Source organism: Bacillus rossius, chromosome 1, assembly GCF_032445375.1.
Source record: "Bacillus rossius redtenbacheri isolate Brsri chromosome 1, Brsri_v3, whole genome shotgun sequence".
Lineage (NCBI taxonomy): Eukaryota > Metazoa > Arthropoda > Insecta > Phasmatodea > Bacillidae > Bacillus > Bacillus rossius.
The window spans coordinates 306,733,100-306,758,708 of record NC_086330.1 but is presented as its reverse complement, the minus strand read 5'-3'; the positions used below and the strand labels follow the sequence as shown (position 1 = coordinate 306,758,708).

At 35.6% G+C, this 25,609-nt stretch overlaps 1 protein-coding gene across 1 annotated transcript in view; it reads left to right on the top strand.

Annotated features, from left to right (window-relative positions):
* The window catches only part of LOC134527868 (ras-related protein Rab-11A), a 35,862-nt gene extending 13,713 nt beyond the window's left edge, over positions 1-22,149 (top strand). Inside the window, exons 5-6 of the mRNA XM_063360849.1 lie at positions 3,788-3,929; positions 20,782-22,149. Coding sequence (XP_063216919.1) covers positions 3,788-3,921 — 134 coding nt within the window. The 3' untranslated portion in view covers positions 3,922-3,929; positions 20,782-22,149. The remainder of the gene's footprint in view (positions 1-3,787; positions 3,930-20,781) is intronic.
* Positions 22,150-25,609: the final 3,460 nt, after the last annotated feature.

Here is a 25,609-nt window from a genome sequence, read left to right as displayed (position 1 = left end):
CTAGGAGGACTAGGCATCTGTAGTTACATGGAGTGAGACACTGGACCCATTTTCCAGAAGAAATGGTTTCCAGTTTGGTCCGGCCATCCTAGCACCAGTCTTCTAAAATCACTCTGGTAAAAGCAACCTATGAAGTTACAACAGGCTGCAAATCACTTGGGTTACAACTGGCTTGTGAATGCGAGGGTGTGCCAGGCTCTGGGGGAGTCCTTGTTGCGTGAACACACCTCTGCGATCCCGACCACAGGACCTGTACCGTCAGGTTGACTGCACTGCCTTCTAGAACCAACTATTGTGTATACCTCGCCATATCTGATGGTTCACAAGTGTCATTAAAAAACAAGATTCTTCCATGCATTGTCATCTATCTGCTTGCTTTTAATTGAAACTTCCGCAAATTGAAAGATGCCATCTTAGTTTCAATAGTTTTAGCTTCAACAATCTTTTTTATTGTTTAATATAATATTATAAAATTACTTTATTTATGCATAATAAGTTATTTTAATGGAATGCCTGTTAGTAGTGACTGGCTGCAAAGTCATTGGCATTTAGAATTGAATTAATTTTTGGGAATAACTACATCTGTAATAATTCTGTCAATAGACACTGGTTATAGGAATATTAACAAATGCAAATTTCCCACACCTATTTGATACAAAATGGTTTTATTTATAACAAAAGTTTATGACCAATATGGTATCATTTGTTCCTCTTTCTCCCTCTTAGGCTAAAGGAGTTGGATTTTGATGTTTTGATAAGAGTACATTTTAAACCGCACTTCACTTTTTAGAACAAGCTGAGGAAACAAAATAAAATTATGCTGTGTTGCATCAACAGGCATCCAGTGTGAAGGGGAAAATCTGGAATTGTCACCAAATTTTAATTTAAAGGAAAATTGGGAAATGGAGGAAAATATGCTGTGTGTTGAGAGTATAAATAAAATGGTTAGGTAAAGGCTTATCCTGTATTGCTAACCCTTTAACTGTCTTGTGGATATTGTATTTAGGTTCATTGTTTGTAGCAATGCTGATGTGTCAAGTATTTTTGAACTGAGTTTTTATTTTAAACCTGAGGCTGATATCATCTGTGATGGTACATCATAGCCTGGGTGATGTGAGATGTGCATTGTTTCAAGGATTTTGTACCTGTGTAAACAGTTTCGTCGCGGCACTGTAGAACCGTAAATGTGTTGTGACTATGGCAGTGTCAGGAAGAAGCACAAAATAAATGTTTTGGTTATTTTCTATAAAAAAATATTGCAATTTTTTGGTCTAAAAAAAGGAAAGATTTTGTGATTGAAATCAGGGCATTCTGATTGTGGGTTTTTGCTGTACATCTTTATGAATATACATATGATCATATGAAAAGAGATGAAAAGGTGAAAAAATAAGTCAATATTATTATTTCCTGCAAGCCAGTAGCCACCCGTACCAGCCTCCCATGTGGGAAGGCTGTGGGTCAGTAACTAGTCTGACCTATCACAGTGCCCGGCTGGCTAGCGGAGGTTCCAGTACTGGGAGTGCTGTCCCTTCATCTCCATCCTGCACATTGGCTGGGGTCACTGTCAGGGGGATGCCAAGGTGATCAGGGTTAGATTCCCAGTGGCATTACTCGGGGATGTTCAAAGTGGGAAAGGTGTGGAGTGTGCAGTGCGGAGTGCTCCTTTTCCACCAATGTTCCGTCATCTCACCCAGGGGCGGGTCCAGGGTCCAGGGTCCAGGAATTAGTCTTACCATATAGTATGGAAGTGGAAGTTGGGGACTGACTTTCATTCTTAAAACATAGAACTATATTAATAACTCACTGCTCGTGGAATTCCCGAGCATAGAATATCAAATGTAGAATAGACAACTTGAAGACACAAACCTGATAAACTAATCCAAAATTATCAACCTAATAAATACAATATTATTAGAAAGCTAAAATGATATTATTTAAACAATTTAGATCAAGTAAAATGCAATACTTATGGTGTTACAAGGTCTGGAAAAATTAATTAATATTAATTTCAACCTACAAAAAAAAATGTGTACCCACATTGCTTCAAAACAGCCTAAATAAAAAATCTTAATAAAAAAATCTAAACAATGATATGTGGCTATATAAAATTTTTGGTGACTATTTTAAAATTTATGACAATGGATTTAGCCAATTTTGGATCTCAATAGCTCAATTAAAGTAATGAACAATGCTTATTGGGTATTCTTTAATAATAATAATAATTGTATAAAACACTTATAAATATTATTTCTTAATCATAAGTCTTTCAGGAAAAGCTGCTTGCCTTTTGAATTTACACTACATACATGAAATATAAACAACATGAAAGAGTTGTCAAAGTAACAAAATATAAAATGTATTATAATATATATTATATTATATATTTTTCAACATATTGAAAGAATCATTAAAAGGTAAATACATAATATGTAATAAAAGAAAACAGTGTTTACCTGATTTTGAGAAATGCTTAATTACAATTAAAGGGTCCACTGGCATTTAATGCACAGGTGTAAAAATCATGTTAAAACATGATTAACATTAAACATCTGTTTAAAATTATAATTCACATCTTGTAAGATAAATAATTGTCATTTGAAAACTATCCTTATGGTCCAATAAGATGCATGATAAGTTTTCTACTATTTTATTACGAAATAGCAAGACTTCTATGCCCAATATCTCGCAGAAACTTGTGTTGACTTAAATGAAAGGCATTAGTTAGAGTACAGTATTATAGTTATTCACCATGCTGCAGTAATCCTTGCAGTCAGACAGCTCACAAAAAATCATGTTTTACCGAAACAACACTTATTAACACGGTCCAGTTGCTTGTTTACTTTTACAGCATGCAAAACTATCTCTGCCAAAACCGAATACGTTACGATGAAGTTACCAAGCAGTGTTACCAACTTCACATTGAGAAATTCCTCAAAAAAAGCATAAATTTATTTTTAATTATGTGAAAAATTTATGCGGTATATCCTTTGGCTAATGAATTTGTGTTTATGTGAATAAATGGCATTCCACATCTTCTGCAAGGTTCAGCTTTAATAACCCTGATGTCTGTGAGACATCCATTCAGTCCAATCTGTTTTTCCACGGTTGGGTGGTGCATCCACCTCTACTTCAATAGTCCTGGTTTCCAAATATTCCCAGCTTCGCATTTGTAGCTGAGCCTGAGGACGTATACTCTGAAGTACTAGTTTTCCCAACTGGATGTGCGCACTTTGACAGTTTAGTGAGACAATGGCAGATTAAATTATTCAAATGGTGCAAGACCCTAACAAAATGTATGGGGTAATATTTTTACTTCAAATGAAAACATGAAATATAATTTTAAATAAACCTAAGTCAATCATGTTTTAGCTAGTACTCTGTAATTAATTTTTTTTTAATTCTTTAAAAAAACCACTAGATTGGTACATCTGTTCAATTAACGAACACTGATATTCGTGGCTCATTTTCTGTTTTTTTAAGAGGCGAATCAATTGTTGAAAGGTGTTAGCTCTACTGCAATTTCTTTTGCCAACATTTGAAAGTTCCGAGTGGCATTAATAATTAGTCATTTTTACTTATTTTTTTATTTAATTTTTTTCTTGGGGGATTTTAAATTTACATTTTTGAGGTTTGATTTTTTTTTTTTTTTTTCCATTATGTTTTGTTGAATATACATATACAAATTGCACTTGTTTCAAGCAGAAAGCCTTTCTTTTCCCAGTTAACCGTTTTTTTTTTTTTGTTTGTTTTTGTTTTGTTTTTTGGGGTTGGTGCAATGCGACTGCAGAGATCTATCGGATCGTGTCCCAGAAGCAGATCCGCGAGCAGCCGGAGGGCGACACGATCAGACCGCAAAACGTGGAGCCCATCGATGTGAAGCCCACGGACCCGGGCAGCGTGCACAAGCAGTGCTGCCAGTGATGACCCAGGTGCTTGCTCGCGGACATTAATTCCATAACTTAATAGAGATCTAACATATTGTAAATAAACCTTTAAACTTTCTTATAATTGCTGTAACAATAAATATTCAACCATAATTTTTCTTAACCGGGTTTTTAAAGGTTCGAAAATAATGAAAAAGGCCAGAACCGGAAGTATTGGTCTGAGAAATTGCGAAAATCTTTCTAAATTAACATAAACTGTGCTAAAAGTCACAAAACTTTAATTTTCAGCAGCAGTTTATTATCATGTGTTGTGTTTTCTGACCCCACACTTCAGTTTATCATTGAATATTAAATATAAATAATTGGTCATTATCCACTTAAATTATGGAGTGCTGCCAAGTATCATGGATTTTGCATAACTATTACTGATTTGGAATATTTAGACAAATTGTTAGAGAATTACGGAATATTATTTATTTATTGTAGAAACTTAGAAAATTACGTACACATGTCAGAAATATCGTGTTTATCTTCATTTTGTTCGATAGTCTAATGAGTTGGCTCTTGGATGCATATACAGTGAAATTCCGTTACAACGTACTTCAGAATAACGTATGATTTTAAATTCCCGCTCAAAACACCAATGTAAACAATGTAAAAATATTTCACTTTAACGTTAAAAACGTATCCTACCTTTCAATACAACGACCATTCTTTTCTAGTTATCAGGAAAATTTTACATGACAGTTACTGATTTTGCGCAGGGGTTCTTTAATATAAATGTAAATTACGATTAATTTTTATCGCTTTCAAGAATCGTTAAGTATAAAACGTAAAAAAAAAACATTGTATCAACGATTCATAGAATCAGAGTACAGTATAACGCGCTATTCGTCCTCCATGTATCACACACTTAGTGCACGAGACGATCTAAACAATCGATTGCTGTCTCGCCCTTCTTCAAGACAATTGTTTTTAGCTGCGCCATCTTTTGGTTATTTATAGGGATGGGATTTTCGAATCTTGGATTCGTCGAATATACCGAATCCTATGGATTCGAGGATTCGTAGGATCCGAGGTGGGATTCGAGGTGGGTTTTAGGTAGTAATTGAAAATTGTAGTGCTGGGCGAAGTTCGAAAATTTAGAACCGAACCGAACCCTTACGTACAGTTCATCGAAAAATCATAAAATATATTTGAAAAACCGAACGTTCGTTTAAAAAAAAATTACGTTTTTCTAATTTTCTAACCCCCATTTGAGACCATTCACAAAACAGCACAATAAAATTCCATTACTTGTAATATTCCGACTTTTATCGCATAACCGTCGCCTCAACCGTTTCAAGCGCAGACAAAATAAAAATAAAATTATTAATCGTCGCATAACTCGCATTGCATTTTTTTCATATAGGCGCGCTTTGTTTTTTGTTTACTTTAGAGATTTTTGTATGCATTTCTCGTACTACGTAATATAAACTATCGTACAAATGCCAAAGGTATTGTATATTATACCTTTAACTATAGTGCGTGTATGAGAAGTGTTGTAAAATCACCAAACATTGCGTACCCCATACGTTAAACTAAAGCGCATGTACGAGAACTCTCGTATTTCGGCAAAACTAACGTGATCAAGTTAACACAAGACAAATGCGGTAGGAAATGATTACGTAAATTACGTATTTTAAATTACTGGGATGTATTTATTTTCTTTGGCCTTTTTGGTTATAACAGTCAGGTACTGAAAATATTAATTTAATTTTGTGTATTAAAAATACTGGTCCAGTAAATTTTACAGTACGGTACTAAGTTGACTAGCATAGTCGCGGCAGCCATCATTATTTCTCGTGTTTTCTTTTTTCTGACGCAAATTTCTATAACCACACTTCTTACGTTACGTTTACAATATTATTGTTCTTGAGGTGATTTGCAATGAGCAGGCTTACGTCGTTGAAGTTTTTCAAATGGAGAAAAGATAATGACGACCCAGATGACCCAGAACCACCCAAAAAATGTCTAAAAAAAATAAAGTTTCTTCTGATGAGCTGCATTCTTCCAAGAAAACAGCAACTGCAGTCAGCGGGTTTTGTAATGTAGATAGGTAACTTAATTCACATTCGACTTTTTTTTAATGTCCTATTAAAACGTTTTACTTATTAAAAATGTTAGGTTATGTCTACCACAAAAATATGTTATGTGGCATTGTGCTGAATGTTGGTCATCTTTATAATAATATTATATTTTTTTTAATGAAGGTTAGTGTACACTGAAAAAGGAAGATACGCTTAATGAAATTTAGATGGAACTTCTTCATGAATTAAAAGTACAGTAAAACCTCCATTAACGAATATTCTATTTAACGAAAAACCCCATGCAACGAAATAAAATTTTGGTCCCGCCGAACCGCCATAAGATCAATGCTGTTTTAACCTCTAAATACCGAATTTTATTTGTTCCGAAATAGTGAAATTCCCTTTACAACGAACGGCCGCTTTTGAAAAACACGCAAAAATAAACATCTCTTACAAGAAAACCACTAATTTTTTTTTAATTCACTGCTTAAAAATACGTGCGTATAACCTTAAAATAATAATATGCACCATCGCGGAAGACAATAAATAAACGAAGCATCATGGATAACACACGTCGTGTATACATGCCACACTTTGTTCAAAATGGCTGGTACATTTAGCGCTAGTGGCGGAAACCTCCTGTACCATCGCTCTGGCAAGACGAACAACTAGTAAATTTTGCGTTTCTATGGTTAAAGATGCGCACACGCAAATATTTATAACTATGGTGTAGTACAATATCCGTTTTTTCAGTTTTCACTGTTTATTTATTTTTCACACGTAGTTGCGGAAATCAACACGGTACTACTGTAAAATGAATTTTAATCCTATAAAGCAGCGACAGATTGGCATTAAAATAAAATTAGAAATTTTTAATGCAGTTGATGAAGGTGGAAAAAAAAGTGATATAGCTAAACGTCTCGACATCCCGGCGTCTACACTTTCGAGCATATTATCCAACCGGGAACAGATCGAAAACAACGCTTCTCTGGTAGGAACAAATCGAAAACGTGTGAAAGTATGTAAAAAAAAAATATATATATATATGATTTGGACAAGATACGTTTTGACTGGCTAATGGAGTCTAGGGCATCTAACATCAACGTCTCTGGGCCGATTTTACAAAAAAAGGCACGCCAGGAAGCACTGGGGATGGGAATTAATAATTTCCAAGCATCAAATGGTTGGCCATTAAACAAGTGTATTCTATGTATTTTTTCATGTTTAATTCCTTATATTGTATTAAACAGTCAGAAAGACAGTTCTAGCCATTTATGTGAAGGTTTATGATGACTAGAAATATATCGTGCAAAACCTCCATTTAACAAACCCCTTTACAACAAACACAACAAATTTTGGTCCCTTGAGATTTGTTAAATAGAGGTTTCACTGTATGTATATATAAAGAAATTAAATGCAAAATTATTTTCTCTAAACTGTTTTCTTTCCTTCATTATTTAATGCATAAACTTTACTTATAACATGTTTTGCAATTTAATAAAGCTAAGCTATATAATGTTTTCATTTTACATATAGCTGGAGAACTTTTCTTTCTCACCATTCAGTTAAAGACCAAAATTCTGGTGGTCGGTTCATTTTAATTCAAAACATTTATGTATGAGGTTTGGTTCGGCTCGGTTCGAAACCAGAGAACTAAGGTTCGTCCAGCTCTAGAAAATTGTATACCTAAACTGTATTATAAAGGTAACGGAAAAAGCACAAACATAAGATAAACTATGCTGCATTTTGTCAATTAGCATAACTACTCGGATCATTTCCAACCTTCAATAATATAACATTGTAGAAAAAGACGTAAATTTTTTTAAATGGTGTCTGTTATACAAACGTATTTTATTGAAAACATAGGAAGGATTAATTTAACAGAGAATTAGACAGATGCAAACTTACGTGTGTGGTTTTTGAGGTTATTTGTCTCTATTTTATATCAGGTGTATACACTATGCACTTATTTTATAATTTTATAAATACACATGTGATTTTTTTTTAATACATAGGCCTATGTAATTTTTTAAAATAAATGTGTGATTTTTTTTAATACCATGTGAAGTTTAGTGTGGGACTGGGATTCGAGATTCGATGACAAACACTGAGGATTCGAACAAGGATTCGAATTCGACCAAAATGTGGATTCGTCCCATCCCTAGTTATTTATAGAGCACGTTTTAAAAGTTTCAATTACCGCAGATACAAACGTTAAATAAAAATTATATTTTAAATTATATACAAAATAGAAAATCCAATGTTAATTAATGCAGGTTAATTTTTGAACTGTTTGGTGTCACAACATGGCCGACATGCTTTGTTTTGCCACTAAGGTTGGAATGTTGTCTGGCACAGCCATGCTCTTGACGCACGCTACTAGTGCGGAGCTATGGTTATCTATGGATGAGAGGTTTGTTTACGTTGGACGTGGCACGAGGAAAACAATATTGTTGATTGAATATTTTAATCAGGATGGATGGCCAAAAAGATAAAAAGAAACGCAAGCAGTTTACTTTGATAGAAAATGTGGAAATTTTAAAAGAAGTTGACAAAGGCAGAAAAATGCAGATGTGGCACGGTCATTTGGTTTGGTTCCCACTACACTGTCAACAATAATAAAAGATTGCGAAAAAATTATCAAACTGTATGAACAGTCATCTTTATCTGCTGGTCGCAAGAGACTTCGCCTAGGAGATGACGAGGGAATTCTATCCCAATAAATGTACATATCTGCAAAATAGTTTAACCCATTTGTCATTTTGTATATGTAGGCCTAGAATTTAGGCTACTGTATTAAGTTCAGTAATTTTTTTTAAATTCTTGTTGTTTTACAAATATTTGCTTCCAAACTAATGTAACATTTGATCCCCTACTACTTTATTTTTAAAAATTTAAAAATACTACATTTTAAAGGTAGCTTTCAGAATAAAGTATTTTCATTACTAAGTATAAAAGTTGAGGCTTTATTGATGTACTTTATAACGAGATTCTACTGTATACAATCATAATTCTGATGATTTCGTGCTCATTGCACAGTGATGTGTGAAGGTAATGTTCTAGCAACATTGGAAGGCTTGCAAATTTCTAAAAAGGGAACAAGCTACTGTTTTGTTTTCTGTCATGTCACAATTAAATTTTGTGAGATGTAAACAAGAAGCGTGCTGCCGTTTATTAAGGATGATGCATATTTAATCCATCAACTAACAGACTGATTCGTAACACACTACATGTATATTATAATATTTTCCTCTTCGATGCTAGCAGTTGACAAGGATGCTCAAGTTTTTGACAAAAATTTTCTTGTAAAGACAAATTAGTTTGACAATCATGTCAGCTTAGAAATTATAAATCATCAAAAAAAAATTCACACTGAAATTTATATATTTTCGAGTTACTGTATGTTATTGATAACACTTCTTTGTCTCAATCGATTTTACTTCAAAACCTATTCAAACGCAATTTAAAACATACTATGGAAGCAGCTAAACAATTCCTTGCAAACATTTTTGAGGGTATGATTTTATTTTCTGTCGAAACTTAATGCTTGGAAATATTTGATTGCCGGATGGATGAAATTTTCCAAGCCTTTTGATTCTCTAATCCTAATGTCATGTGATTGACAGGGAAACATATGGACACAGATCATTGTGAGTAAAGCCTCATGCCTCAGACTTTAAAAAGGTTGTGAAACATTTTGGATAGCTACACAAAAGTGTTGCTGTGTCTCATTCTATCTAAAGAGTCAGATATATAATTTTTGTAAGTTGTATCTTCCACGACTGCCGCTGCATCCAAATTACAGGAAAGTGTCATGTGTACATTAACTTATTTAGTTTTTCTGGTAAGCAGTGGTGAAATTCAAGCGATTGAATGCTAAACTATTATTCGTGTTGTTTCTTGTGGATTATAATGTTTAATGGGCTGTTTCTGACTATGCGAGTCATTTAGTTCAAGAGTTATGTTCCAAGACTTAAATAAAATCGAAAATTAGGGTGATTTATATGCAAATGTCTGCTTGAGTTCAATGTATTGCTAATTAGTTTAAGTAACATTTTTGCATTTAAATGTTCACTTGCACATGCACAAAATATAATTTGAAACCACATTTGCTCCTAACACAGTGTAGGAGCATGCTCATTTGGGGGGGGGGGGGGGGGGGGGGAACAGGGATATGGGTCCCCTGGAATTAAAAAAGCCTTTCATTGTGGATGCAATTGTAACGGCAAAACAGGGATGATAAAGATATTAATAATCCCAAAACTTGTTTTAAGGAAAATATTTTTATTAGGGGTGTGCGGGATCCCGACGCTTCGGGAAAAAAGTCGGGAAAATAGGCTTCCCGAAATGCCGGGCGGGAATTTTATTAATCCCGAAATTTTCGGGAAATTGTTTTAAAAATTAACAAATGTTTACTAATCATGTGAAAATGTTTTCTATCAATTCAAACTGTTTTTACAACCATATGTTTTATGGATTCGTACATTATTGAAGAGTTTCCGTACTATTTAAACGCAAAACATCTTTTAAACGTATGCCGATCGTAGCGACAGCTGTGGTGTGCAGTGAATTATTATAATCGTTTACACATATCTAATTGGAATATAAAAAAACGTACATGGAGTACCTTAAATATTGTATGCGTTCATAAATATATTTCTTCAAGGGTACAAATTTGCAAGATACGTGAATAGTCAGTTATATAACGTTATTGCCGTCACCATCGAATACTTAACCTAAAACCACTGTGTGTCCTTAGACACAAACAAAACACATGCGCAATCCAACCTTTTCGCCAAAGATATAAGAAATACTAGACTTGCGTTAAATAACGAAGCGTAACCATTCTCATTACTTGATAGCAGTGGCGATGTAGAGAACTGTATTGGCACTTTGAAAAAATATGAAATCACGTATTTTTACACCACTGCTCACGAGTATCTAAACATCTATGATTTTGCTTTGGGAGAAAAAAATAGTTGTTTACTGTTTAGTTTGGCGGGCTTTGTCGGCTGACGTTACGTTATTAAGGCTTGTGCAAAGTATCTGTTCCTATTTTCGATGCCGTTGTATATTAAAACAAACTAGCAGCCTACAAATAATGGAGGTCGCAACCGATCAGCTTGTTACTTGTAAACCTAAAAGTGTTTGGAAGTATTTTGAACATCTGACAGATAGTAAATCCCTGGCAAAGTGTGTCTCGTGTGAAAAATTTTTGAAATGCGAGCATGGTAGCACGTCTGGATTACTAAGACATCTCAATAAACATCCCTCTATAAAAAAATAATTTGAGGATGCTAAAAAATATAAAGTTTCCACTGAAAAAAGGGGCAAGTGAAGCAGACAAAAGAAATAGCAGCAAAAAAAAACAACTAACTTTGCAAGAAACGTTAAAATTGCCATCTTCTCATATTAGAATTAAAAATTTGCTTTTTTTTTTTTTCCCCCCATCCCGTCCCGATTCTCGCGGGAATAATTTATTATTCCCGGAAATTTCCTGCAATACAAAAACCTATTCCCGCACACCCCTAGTTTTTATAATTATAAAGTTGTAATAGGTTTGAATCCCAAATTTCTCACATCCAAATCTTAAATTCAAATCCCAAAGACTACCTCACATACAACCCTTTAATCCAAATCTAGATCTCAAGGGTCAATAATAAAATAATGTATTTACCCGCAGAAGGGTTGCCCCAGCGTATGGGTGGCATCTACAATATGGGTCAAAAAAATTCAACATTTTCACCGTGTTTCCCTCGAATAAGAGTCTTACAATATATTTGTCTTCAGTATAATTTCATAGATACAAGTGAAGTCTGTCCATGTTTTTTTGGTTATTGGTGGGTAGGAAGTGCAGCACTAATGTTAACCCTCTGTCCTCTTTTTGTCTGCTTTCTGTCTAACTTTATTATTGTGGAGGGAGTGAGGCAGCTTTCTTGCACCCACTTCTCTCCCTTCTTCTCCTCCTACTTCTTTACGACCCATCCTACTAACAAAAAGATAAAGAAGTAGACAACTATTTTTTTAAACCTATTACTGCTACATGGCCACACACACTCACAGACTGCATACACACACACACACACACACACACAAACAAACAAACAAACAAACTCTGGATGGTTTATTTTCCCCTCCTCCAGTCAAATGCTAGCCCAGCAACTCACATCAGCGCTGGCTGGGTGACCGGTGGCCGGGCAGATTTAGCAAAATGGCACCATTCATAGTGATTTTCATGCACTGCTGAGATATTTTAACTAAACTATATTTAATTACTCGTTAATGACAGCTTTCGTGATCGTAGCCTCAAAAAAAAGTCTTGTACTCTTAAATTGTTTGTACCCCGAGCAAAGGTGAATCTCCCGGCATTCGAATTTTCCCTGGGGGGTATCAGAACCCTGAAAATTTTTTGTTTGCAGTGTATGTAATATAGGCAACCAACTGTGAATCAGGTGGGAGTTGTGGCTTCGCCTAGGGGTCTGGGACTCTAGTTTGGTACCTCGAGAGAAAATTTTTATATATATTAAAAACAAACACAGGAGAGTTATTTATGCACTTAATCAACAACAAACTGCAAATATTAAAAAAAAATTTTTATCCAAAGTGAAAATCTTGCACTATTTTTTTTTTAAACAAAAAATGGCTTAAAATGTGTGACCCATACGTGGGTTAATACGGTATGCAAGCATTAAAAAATATTGACTATGATGTTAAAGCATACAACCCTTAGAATGTTTGTTTCACAAACTAAGTTTCCAGAATCAATGTACTGTATATTGTTTTATTTAATTACATGTTAAAAGTACAATATCTTGGAGAATTTAAACAGAATAAATATGAAGGGGAAAATGGAATTAGCCAACTTAAGAGGTTACCACTTACCAGTGGTTAATTTTTTTATTTACTTAAGTTCCTCTAATATTATCTTCAATTTTTTTTCCTCAATTATCGAATCCTTCGAATACAAAAGATTTGATGGTATTTTAGGATTTGATTTGCTCATCCATATTATAATGTTTTCCATTATTGAATGTAGAGGTGGGACGATACCACATTTTCGATACTCGATTCTATATTGGTTTTTCAGTTCGATACTTTCGATACTCCAGGGAAAAATATTTTCCCATTAAGTAACAATTATTACAAATAACATAAGTTAGTTTTAAACTATATAAATTCCCTCTTTATTACAAAAATACAAACTGCCAACAACTTTAAGACTTGAGTATAAAAATCAATATAAAAAATAGAAGTGAAATACAAAATGAGAAACAGTGTACTTACAAAATGTTATCAAGTCCTTTGTTGGAGGGTGGGAAAAGTCACCAAGCCTAAATTAGAAATTTAAAAAATTAGGCTATTGTAAAAAGAAAATCATAAATTTTTGCTTGTTTGTTTCATTTTACAAACAACTTTATGCAACAGAACAATTTTCAATAAAATTTTAGCTTGATAAACGTAAATTATAAAACAATCCGATCGTAACAAAATAATAACAAACGGGTATATTCAGTTCAAAGATTAATGAATGCACAAAATATGAGATCCGTGCCTTGGTAAAGCGCGTGCACCATTTTCATAATCATTGCTAGTTTGCGCCACTAGTCTCGCTTGGTGCTGGCCATAGATGCTACTAGCGAAGTGCACAGTCTTCCTGATATTATCCATATCTATGGTGTGATAGTTATTTTCTTACGTTTGCAAAGGTAAACAATAACATAGCTGCCAACTTGTACGATTTTCCCGTACAATGTACGATTTTGCGCCCTAATGTACGATTGTACTATTGGTGTAAATTATTGTACGATTTCCAAGCTTTTTCCAATTTTTGTCTCATTTGGGTGATTCGTAACAGTAAATCTATACTGATGTCATACAATTACGGTATCGAACATGCGGTATCAAGATCGTACACAACAGAAGACGTTTAGTAGATAATAAAAAAAGCTCGTAATACTGTATTTTCGGAACTAGCATACTCCATTTGTAGTAGTTATGCCATATTTTCATTACAGCGTACCGTAATATTCACTCATTGTACGAACGTAACCTTGAACGCCATTGGCAGTGGAAAATTACCGTGTTTACTACAGGGAGAAGCTACACCTACACGTACGGGAATTGTTTGTTTTCAAGCATGCGCGGAAATTCGCGGTAAAAATGGCGAGTAAACAGAAAAAGAAATCTTATAACCAAGTATTTTTAGATTGTTATAGTAAAGAAATTCCGTGGGTTAGGCGTTCAAAAACTGGCGTCAATTATGCTTTCTGTGCTTATTGCTCGTGTGAAATAAATATTTCGCACGGGGGTAGAAATGACTTGAAAGTTCACGAAGGAACAGTGAAACACACAATGAATGCTTCACTTGGAAGTTCAACCAACATAAGTAATTGTTTTAGTGTTCAAAGTGACGATTTTAGTGTTTTTCAAGCAGAATGTTATTTCACATCATTTATTCTGGAACATAACCTGCCGGTGTCAGTAGCAGATCATGCTGGACCTTTGTTGAGAAAAATGTTTCCCAGGAGTGAAGAATCTAAGAAATACAGTTGTGGACGCACCAAAACCACTGCAATAATTGCAGAAATGGCAAGTGAGCGTCAAAATGTTAATGCAGGTATGTTGAAAAAAGTTCCATTTTCAATTGCTACAGATGGGAGCAACGATGATTCTAATCTTTACCCAGTTGTAGTGACCTATTTTAGTGAGAAAGATTCTCAAATAAAAATGGATTTGCTTGAAATTGTACCGTTAGAGGGTGCTGCAACTGGGAAAAACATCGGGAAGATGTTGCTCAACAGTTTAGAAAAGCATTCAATTCCTGTTAGAAATTGCATTGCCCTAGGTTCCGATAGTGCATCGGTCATGATTGGCCACAAAAATGGTGTAGCCGCAGAACTTCAGCAACACCATGAAAATATTATTGTTTTGGGATGTGCATGCCATTTACTGCACTTAGCAGCAGAAAAGGGTTCCACAGGGCTTCATGTTCGTGTAGATGAAATCCTTGTTGATATTTACTACTATTTACATAAAAGTGCTAAACGTAAAGAGCAGCTCAAGAATTTGCAAATCCTCTGTGACAAAAAATCAAAGATTCTTGAAACATGTCTCCACTAGGTGGCTATCCCTGGGAGAGTGTATCGATAGTTTAATAGATTTGTGGCAAACCTTAATTTGGTTTTATAAAGAAGAAGTAGATAGTAAGCTTGAATGTCCAAAAGGTTCTTTACATTTGTACAAAATCCCTAAGAAGTTGCCAGGTAAAGTCGAAGAAAGTTCTTGCAGAGCTTCAGATGAAAACAGAAATGCAGGCTTGCGTTCAGGTGAAAGTTCCTTAAAAAGAACTTCAACTTCAGATAACTTTTGTTATGGCAAGATCAAGCAGTCATGTGAACCAGAAGAGCAAAAAACCATTCCAATTTTGTCACGTCAAGAGAGAGTTTTCATGTTTCTCACTGATGACCTAAATAAAGCAGTTTATTTTTTGTGGCATGTTATTCCTGTTTTTGATAAGACAAATGTTATCCTACAATCTCAAACACCTCACATACATCTTAGGGGATTGTTGACAGACGTGTTAAAATAATTGCTTGTGAAATTTGTAAAACCTCATGTCATCAAGACAACACCAGTACTTGATGTTCTGTACAATAGTGCTACAAACCAGAAGTCCGATGAAGACCTAGTTGTGGGTTGCAATGCATCAAAACTAGTGGCTACATTGACACAGTCTGACAAATCTAAGTTTTGCACATCATTTAGGAATTTCTTTAAACTCTCATGTGATTACATTATTTTGAAATTTCCCTTGAAAAATGAAATTTTAAAGCATGCTGAAGTGGTTAATGTAAAAAATTTGAGAGCTCATCATTTTCTTCAGTGAAGTATTTTGTGGACATGTTTCCTGCTGTTCTACTTGTCAAGGATGGGGAGACACGTGAAGAGGCACTAGACATTCTTCAACAACAGTTTTGTTCTTTGCAGGTGGACAATGACATCCCACTGGATTCAGTGGAGAGAATAGACAAGTTGTGGTCTTACATAGGGAAAATAGGTAGTGGTGTTGGTGGTCTTAAGTATGACAGAGTTGCTCATGCAATACTATCAGTGTTGGTTATTCCACATAGCAATGCTGAGTGTGAGAGGGTTTTTAGCAGCATAAAAAAAAATAGGACCACTTTCAGAGCTTCAATGTCACACAAAGTTTTAAACCGTATATTGTTGGCAAAACGTACTAACAGCATTTGTTATGAACAAGACTTCGATGAAACTTTTCTCAAGAAAGCTAAATCTGCCACACATGTATCCCTGCTGCAGAAAAAATAAATAACGTATTCAAGCACCATGATATGTATCCAGTGACATGCACTTAGAATCATTAAAAAAAAAAAAGGTTGTTTCCAAAACCAAATTATTACCATATTGTTTTTTACGGGTTTTTTCGTGAACATTATATGTGCAAAACAAAATAATTTTTGCCGCACCTGTATTACGTATAAAAATTGCCTTTCAATGATTGTACTATAATTGTACTATTTTCTTTTGTAAATTGTACTAATTGATTTTCTGTAAGGTTGGCAGGTATGCAATAAACGTTTTTCAAAATAAAAGCATTAAAACATAGTTTATCAGGAGGAATATAACAAAAAAATTTGTGCATTTTAGGACTTTTCCGCTTCGTAAAACGTATGAAACGGGAAATTAATGATTTTGTAAGTGTATGTTCCGGGAAAGTAAACCATTGTAAATATTGTACTTTTGGCGGGACCAAAATTAATCAGCGTATGAAACGGGAACGTATCATCGAGGTTCTACTGTAGTTGTATTTTGTACGATGGCGACTCAAAACTTAATTCAATACAACAAATAAACAAGCATTCCGGTATCGAAAAAATGTATCGAACTTACAGTTTCGATACTCGATACTTTGCGATACCGTCAAGTATCGAAGGTATCGAGGTATTGAAGTATCGAAAATCCCATCACTAATTGAATTGAATGCAATTTAGGCCTACACCACCAAGTGAGATGACTTGTGCCGTCTACCTCATACACCAAACCCTTAGGCTGGAGTTTCCCCTGGCTCCCTCTGCCATGCTATTTAGAAAAATTGCAAATTTTTTACCCTCTCATTTGCTGCTGTCGACAGTTTCAATTTCAAACATGAAATTTTTTAGCTACAGTGAAATTTCATGAGAATATACCTGAAAAAACCTTACCTATTCAGAATTAATAATGAAAGTACTTTATACTGATCTGTTAATAAATGTAAAATATTTTGTTGGGACCTGAAAATATATACTTTAAAGTGAGAAATCCTTTATAGTGAGGTACTTTATAATGAGATTTTACAGTATTGTTATATTAACCAGCTGTTTATCTAAATCCAAGCACTTAATTACTCAGTTTGTTTTTATCAATAGCATATTTTGTGGATATTTTTGGAAAATGTGTGGGAATTTTTTGGTAGAACTTTTGTAGTCTCCCTGAGTGTTTATTATTTTGGTGTAAACTTTATCACATTTGCTTTGAATAGGTTTTAACTTTCTCATGTATAAATTGGCAAATTCTTGCAAATCGTAGATTTATTTAATGCAATGTTTAGTTTTGCTAAGTGTGTTTAAAAAGTTATATGCTATTTCAGATGTTTTGCAAGAACATTTTATCAAATGTTCCTGAAAAAGTCCTGAAATTGGTTACAAAGTATCTGTAAACTCACTGTTTAAATTCAAGTTCAAATGTTAAAAAACTAAATCATTTTCACTTACGTAACTGTTATTTTGCACACACTATAAATTAACAATGCTGAAAAAAACTGTAGCAAAATACTACCATTATACCCAAAAATTAAGTTATATAAAAACTGATATACCTAGCGCATTGTGAGACTTCAACTGTCGCTGCAATATGTCAGACAGAAATATCGCCAATGTATTTAATGTTTATAAAATACATGGAATATGTATTGTCAAATTGAATGGTTAACCCTCCAAGAATTTAAACATATTTACTAGAGATGACATGTATGGTTTGTAAAATTGTAAATATTATAAAATCAGACTAAAATTTGTAAATTTGTAACATGAATATATATACAATAAGATGAATTTAAATAAAACCACTTGCAGAAGGGACATGCCACGGAACTGACATTTTGACATAAAAACATTATTTTTTATTTAAAAAAATGTACTTATAAAATAAATTTAATAATGATAAGATTAATCATGGTTTCAAATACAAATCAAAATTGGAAGAATGTTTTAGTACTTATAACAAGCACAGTATTCACCTAGGGACATTATGTGTCACTTTGCAAATATTCACCCATATGTTTGTTAGAAGTTATACTTCATGTGATAAAACATTTAATTTTGCATGCAAATAGTTAATAGAAATAAAATAAAAGGACTGGAGTGGTACTATAAATATAGTTGGTAAAGTATAAATTTCATCAAATTGAAAAAGTTAAATATGTAATTACTCAGTAATCAGTATATATGCTGAAATTTATTAAATTATTAATTAAATAATATAATAAATTACAAAATCGAAATGAATTATAGATCACTCACATAAGCGTTAAAAAGTGTACAAACACAATTTCTATCACTGATATACACAATAGATGTTTTTATTTTTATTTGCCCTGTTTTCATCATGTCATTCTTTTGTTTCATGCTGTGTGTGCATCGCAAAAATTCATTCAAAAAATTTTTTCGTAACGTGCCTATAGACGTACGGTAGACTCCTGATAACCCTGAGTAATGACTGGCAAGGGGTCCACGGATAACCAAAATACAGGTTAAAGTGATTTCCGAAAAACTGATCAAAATTTTTTTATTCCAACTCTAAACCAACACTGTAACACGCGCCCCTCAAAGTAATGCCCTAATTCATTCCATCAAAACTGAATGCTAATCATAACAGCACTATTCAAATACTTTTTTTTTCATAAGAGAGTATTTTATTCAAAATAATTTGTTTTCCAAACAGGTAAGTGTGCTTGCTGACTACCATTTTAATCAAGACACTCCTGTTTAAATAAATGTTGACTAACATTTAGAGATTAAATAACCAAAAATGAAATTTAAACATTCACGTATCACATTGTTTACATAATAGGACTTGGACAAGGCATTTTTTTTCCCCCATCTATGTAGGTGCTACCAACATTTCTGAGTTACAAAATTATAATTTTATTGATAGTGGAGATGTATTTAAATTCTAATAAGAATGTAGAAAGTATTAATTTAACTTTTCTATTATTAGAATGATTATATAGGTAACCGGGTAACACAATTTCTGATACTTTTATTTACTAAATGTATGTCTGCCATAATTTGCCACTAGTGCATCCTAGTGGTGCAAGGTAAACTAGCCCTGAAAGCTTCTGGCTTTTTTCTCCACAGTTGGTGTTGACATGCCAGGGTGGCATAATATAAAAGTTTGCTGAACACTTTGCGTCATCTGAAATAATTATGTAATGAAGGAAAAATCAAAATTATGTTTGTTAATTTGTTCCATTACTAATTCATTGCATTGTATTTAATGCTACACAAGTGCCATTGCCATTGTGCATGCACTTAAAAAAAATCTAAAATTATTTTTCTTTTTATGGTTTATGAAAGTGAAATATGGCATGGTTAACTTGCAACCTGATAGTCGGGAGTCTACTGTACAACCTAACCTCACTTATATAAATACACATAAGATTTAAAATCACTTGTAAATTTTTATTTGTATTCAGGGCTAGATTTTAAGGAATATTTTAACCTGCCCAACGGACAGGTGTAATCGAAAATTTGCCTGTCCGCCATTCAATTTGCCTGTCCGCTGTTTTACCCAAATAAAAAAAAAATCAAAGTCGCTGAAAAAGTGAGAAAAAGGGATTTTTGCTATATTTTGCACCTATTTTTATCACACACTTAACATCCTTTTTTAATCATCATTTTCAGACGAGTCACTGTCTGAGTCACTGCACGAATTACTTGGCGGATTCTGTCTTGAACATCTTCGATAAGGAGGCTGAAAGGCTCGACGTTTTCTCTGAACATTATGATACCAGAGATTTATTGCTGGTGCTGGATCAAACTCACTTTCAGCCATTATGGTTTATTTATAGATATTGTCAAAGACGTTTTATTTTCGGTCGTGGTCGCATAAATGTTATTAATCACCTCTGCTGCATTAGTGCGTGCGAATAACCTCGGCGTCACAAGTTGCACCTGTCCACCGGACAGTTGCCTTTTTTATATTGCCTGCCCGGACGAGATTTTGCCTGTCCCGGGCAGGCGGACAGGTGCTAAAATCGAGCCCTGTTTGTATTTAACGTTTTTTTCATCCTGTGAAAATTTTTGTTGTATTGTGCATGCACATCGCAAAAATACACTCAAAAATTTTTCATAATGACCTTTTATATGTATAACTTCAAATACATTAGCTTTTTTCAAAGTACAGAAATTGAAAGCTGTCCGTAACTGATAACATAAGGACATTCTTAAATGCCTACAGAGAAAAATCACAAGGAAAGTATAAGTATAATATTTTAGAGCTTTTAACATTGATTTTTTTATTCATACTAATAATATTTAAAAACTTAGACATTAATAAAATGTAAAACTGAAGTTTGAAAATGTGTAGGAACCAGCAATAGACTTAAATCAACAGAAATCAAATATGTTTCTTCCTACTACTTAAAAATGTATGTTTATTAGTTAGTAGCTATTTCAATGACACCATTTCTTGTTCGAGTATTTGAGTAATCGTAACTGTTAGTGCAGGTGCAAGGCGCAAGGCACTAACCGGGAGGGGCTGTGTTGCAGAAATCTACCGCATTGTGTCTCAGAAGCAGATCCCGGACAGCCCCAATGACGACACTCCGACCGGCAGCATGAAGCCCATCCACGTGGAGCCAACGGACGAGAGCGCCGCCGCCAAGAAGGCCTGCTGCATGCCGTAGTGTGCGTGTGCGCGGGACGCTCGCCGGGACCTCGCCTGGTGCGTCGGGCGCGGGGCGCGTCACGCTGCCCCTCCCCCGGGGTCAAACTGGACTTTTCAGGGCCCCTACATTCCGTTATCGGTACTCTGCTGGATTTAGTTTTTCATTTTCCCAGTTTCTTTCATCATTGTAAAAAATTGCACTCGCACGTTGCATTTGATTGGAGTTGCACTCTGCGTTTAAAGTGTTGGCTACGAATTAAATTTTGCATTTCGTCGCGTATGGAGATGTGAGGTTTCTGCTTGGTCGCCTCTTTTCTGTCTGGAAATATTTTACACCGAGGTTTGTCTGATACGTTGCCTTGTTTTCGTGATTCCAAGTGAAGCTCACTGCTGTTTGTGTGTTTGTACATATTCATAATAGTGTAACTAACAGTGCTTTAGTGATTTATTAATTACCGAGGCATAAATGAACTTTGTTAATATGTAATTACAGGCACCCCTTTTTTTCAGTAATGAGTTGTATTGTATGCTGTGTTGCTGGATAATGTTTGCATATTAGCATTGTTTTCCGGTTTTGCTATGTCTAGACTTGTAATTTAAGAACAAATAATGTTTATTTTTTATTTTTCTGGTGCTGTGGGGGTTATTTTTTGTACTGCTACTGGACTCGCCACCGACGGACAATGCACGCGATGTCACGTTGCACCCACGTCATTGGAGCTGAGTTTGAAGGTCTTGGATAGACACATATACATAGGTATTTAAGGTTATCTATCATAGAATTTTTATTTATATTCATGGATAAATTAAACTTATGGCTTCTTGTTTTTCTGCTTTCAATTTGTGCTGAGAAATTCTACAATGTGGGTGTTCTTTATATATTTTTTTTTTGTTCCTCATAGTGAGAAAAAAAGAAATATATATATGTACGTTCTGACTAAGAAAATGAAATGGTTTGATCTTTATGTACATTAAAAAAAATTGTGGTTAAATAAATATTTACATCTTCAGAATCCTCTTAACACCATGTCAATAGCACGTAGACAGGCTGGGTCACCAACATTACTAGAGATGAAATCTGCTTCAGAAATTTACCATTTTTTTTCCACTGGGGGGTTGTGTGAATTTGGGTAAGTGTTAAGTGAATGATTTTGATGTGGAACAAAGTGTGTGGGCCTAGTGAACTAGCAATAACAATATTATGGTATAAATCATGTGTTATTAAACAAAATATTGCTGCTTATTTAAAATGTTGTATTTATTGTGCCCTGAGGCCAGGAACCATGCTGGGTTTGGTCGTTGTCGAGATGTTTCGACTACAACACAGCACAATACGGTTTAGCAATGTAAGATGTGTTTGAATTTTACTTGAAAACTTGGGTTGCAGGTTTATTAGGTACTAAGAAAATTAGTTATAATAATAATAAATAAATAAGAAAATCATTTGAAATATCTTGTTAGGGCTGTTCCGCTGCCACTACCGATACCGTGGTACTGCAACCAATAGCTGATACTACAATAAATATTTTTATTTTCTGACCACACTTCTTACAGGAATAAACGATTGATGCACAATTGTTTCAAACATGTTGGAGAATGTTATTTTATATTTAGGTATAAATTTAAAGAAAGTTAATTGAAACATTTTATAAAACAATAACATCATCATTTCTCTCTGTGTGTAGCCTAGTTTTTGGTTTTTAAGTTTTGCTTTTAATGCAGTTAAAACAATTCTAGAAATGATGTAAATATTAATTTTAAAAAATAGGATATAACGAGCTGAGACATTCTAACTCTGGCCGAGTCAAGCAAGTAGCTCAAGCGCGGCTCTGTTGGAAAGCAAATTTCATAGTACTGAGCAGAATTTTTCTTAAAAATATATAATTGGGGATTTTTGCAAAGATCGTATAATCACATGCCATTATTTTGTAAACATTTCAAGTGGAATATTGTATTAATGTTACTGCAATTTTTAAGTTATTTTTACATTATTTCACTGCCCAAAAAAAAAAATTTTTTTTCCACTACTTAGTTTCAGAACACTGGAAAATGGTGCCATTTTGGAATGCTCTACTTACGTCATTGATTTGTAATACAGCAAAGAAAATACAAAAAGAAAATATTTTGATGTCATGTACTTTTTTTTTTCCTACTACAGCAGCATTTGATAGTATTGGGCACAAACACCAGAGAGATACAGCATGTTTGACATATCAGATAAACTAGTGAAATTGAAGGATGGCTGAAGTTTGATTTCAGGAGAAAATGTACATCTTCGACGAGCATGAAGATTCGCCATTAACTTGGGCACCACCACGTGGATCCAGCTGAAGACTCGTTTTAACCGAGCCGAGACGTGGCTCATGTGGTTGTTAGGCTAGATTCCCCCTCTGTCCGTACTTACACGCCCTACCAGCCCACTCTAAGCGACGGACATTGTGTTACAACACTGGTCGATGGTTGTCACAGTGAAGTCTCTAGGCATCTCACATGCCTCAGTTCCTCGACAGGTAAGCACTTGGTCGAGCAGACAAATTACTTATGAGTTATGAGCTTCTGGTTGGAAGGTTTTTATTGCCAAGTAATTTTACAAGGAAAGTATATACATAAAATCAGAAAAACTATTTAAACAGTGAAAACACCAACTGTTATATGTCATTACTGGACTAATAGGCTTCAAAGAGAAAGAGAAAATGTTTAAGGTATTGATACAAACAACGGATTCTGTCAGATCAGAAATTACAAATTACATATGTTTAGGGGCCTGTTCTTTTTGCGATCGCGATTAAACGACGATAAACGCGAAATCACCGTTAAATACAGTATTTATGCGAAATCGCCATAACACAGCGTTTTTACACAAAATTTTGTATTAAAACGCTAATTCGCAGTGTTTTTACGCAAAATTTAAATACTGGTTAAAAGACTTGTCTCGTAAATGGTAAACAAACACCGCAACATGGCCGCCAAACATTAATCATAAATGCACTAAAGCAAACAAAAGCTTACACACGCTCACGTTATAATGTTAAACCCAAAAATATAATGTAAAAATACGCAAAACTACGGCGTTTATTTTACTTTCCGGCATAATGTTTGGATAGATAAGACAAACAGGCGAAGTTTTAAAGCGTACGCACAACGCTCGGGGCACTGACGTCAGCTTGAAACAGCGACACCGGATAAATACAAAAGCAAGCAGATGATTGGGCGAACGGTGTTTGGAACAGCCTTACGTGAGTGGCCATATCACGTCAGCCGGGGGCGCTGGCATATAGTTGGAACAGCGTCGTAGTATCAAGCAGATTAAATCGCGCCAAAAAGCTGAAAAATGTAAACAAACATTAATTTTCTAATGGTGTGATGATGATGATTAGTTGGCCAACAGTTTTTATAGATTTTGTTGGGTCGTTACAACAACGCGGAAATACCATAACGCCGAATGTCAACATTGACCACAAAGCCGAAGGGGGGGTTCTCTGTGGGACACAAGCGGTTCACGAGATGCTCTAGCTTACAAAGGCTGGCGCCGCATGAGCCCATCTCAGGCCACGCCCTGGTCGGCTTGAGTACCCAATTGTATCCGCCCTGCGTGGTCGACGATCGTGGGATCCAGGATGGTCTCCGCTCGCAGGTGTTGAAAAATAAAAGCCTCCATTAAGCTAACATGTTCGCCTATGTTTATGTTAACCTTTCCGTGCCCGGTCTTGGGCACATTGGCTTCTCTGGTAGCCAACTGTACCATCTGGGTACACGCTGGGCCACTGGGACGACGTGGGCCACTACGTTGGTGTGAGATGCCGTGGTATCCACCAACGCCTCTAAGTCTCGCCTGTTCACCCGGCCGGGGACCCAGTGAAGCTTGCCTTCCTCTGGGTCCATCCACCCGAGTCGTGGTGACACGCCATCAGGGTCGGCAACTGCTGACGGGGTTTCTGATGTCAGGTGCATGCCGGCGCTCGCCAATGACATGGGGCGCAGCGACTAGTGTTGAAACGAGCCAGCCCCGCAAACGTCAGGTGGGTGGGGCGGCAGGTCAGTGGCACCCTGAGCTGTTGCTGGGGTCGCCGATGACATCAGGTGCGTGCCAACGCTCACCAATGGCATGGGACACAGTGGCTCGTGTTGACGCGGGTCAGCCCTGCAGAAGTTAGGTGTGTGGGGCGGCAGCTTTCGTGTCGATGCTGGGTTAGACTTCAGGGGGTGGTGGCCATCTGCATCACCATTCCCTACTCGGCATTTCCCACCTTCGTGGATCCTTTCTCCGACATCTCCCACATGGCAGCTCGGGTGGGGCAGGCGGCGTGCCAATTGTACTCTACTGTTTGACAGTCCTGACACCTGGAGCTGCCTCTCATCCCGTGGATCCTGCCTCTCACCGCGTCGTTTCTCCCGTCGCGGTTGCCTCCCAGACTGGTAAGGCGTGCTCTGCTGTGCTGCGTTGCGTCCTGGTGTCGCATTCGCATGGCCGCAGGTTCTCGGAGAGGCGGCGAGTCCCCATAGGGCACTACTGCCATGGCATCCTCTGGTGATACAGCCCCTGGTGGTTGTGTGACTCTTTGTGAACTGGTCTGTCCGCACACCAGTCGTGCAACCTGCAGGTCTTGTTCCACGTCACGCGCGGTGGATAGGAATTCGTCTACCTCTTCTCGGGTGGTGTCACGCAGGAATGGTCGCAGCTTGGGTCTCGGTAACCGTATGATTATTGGT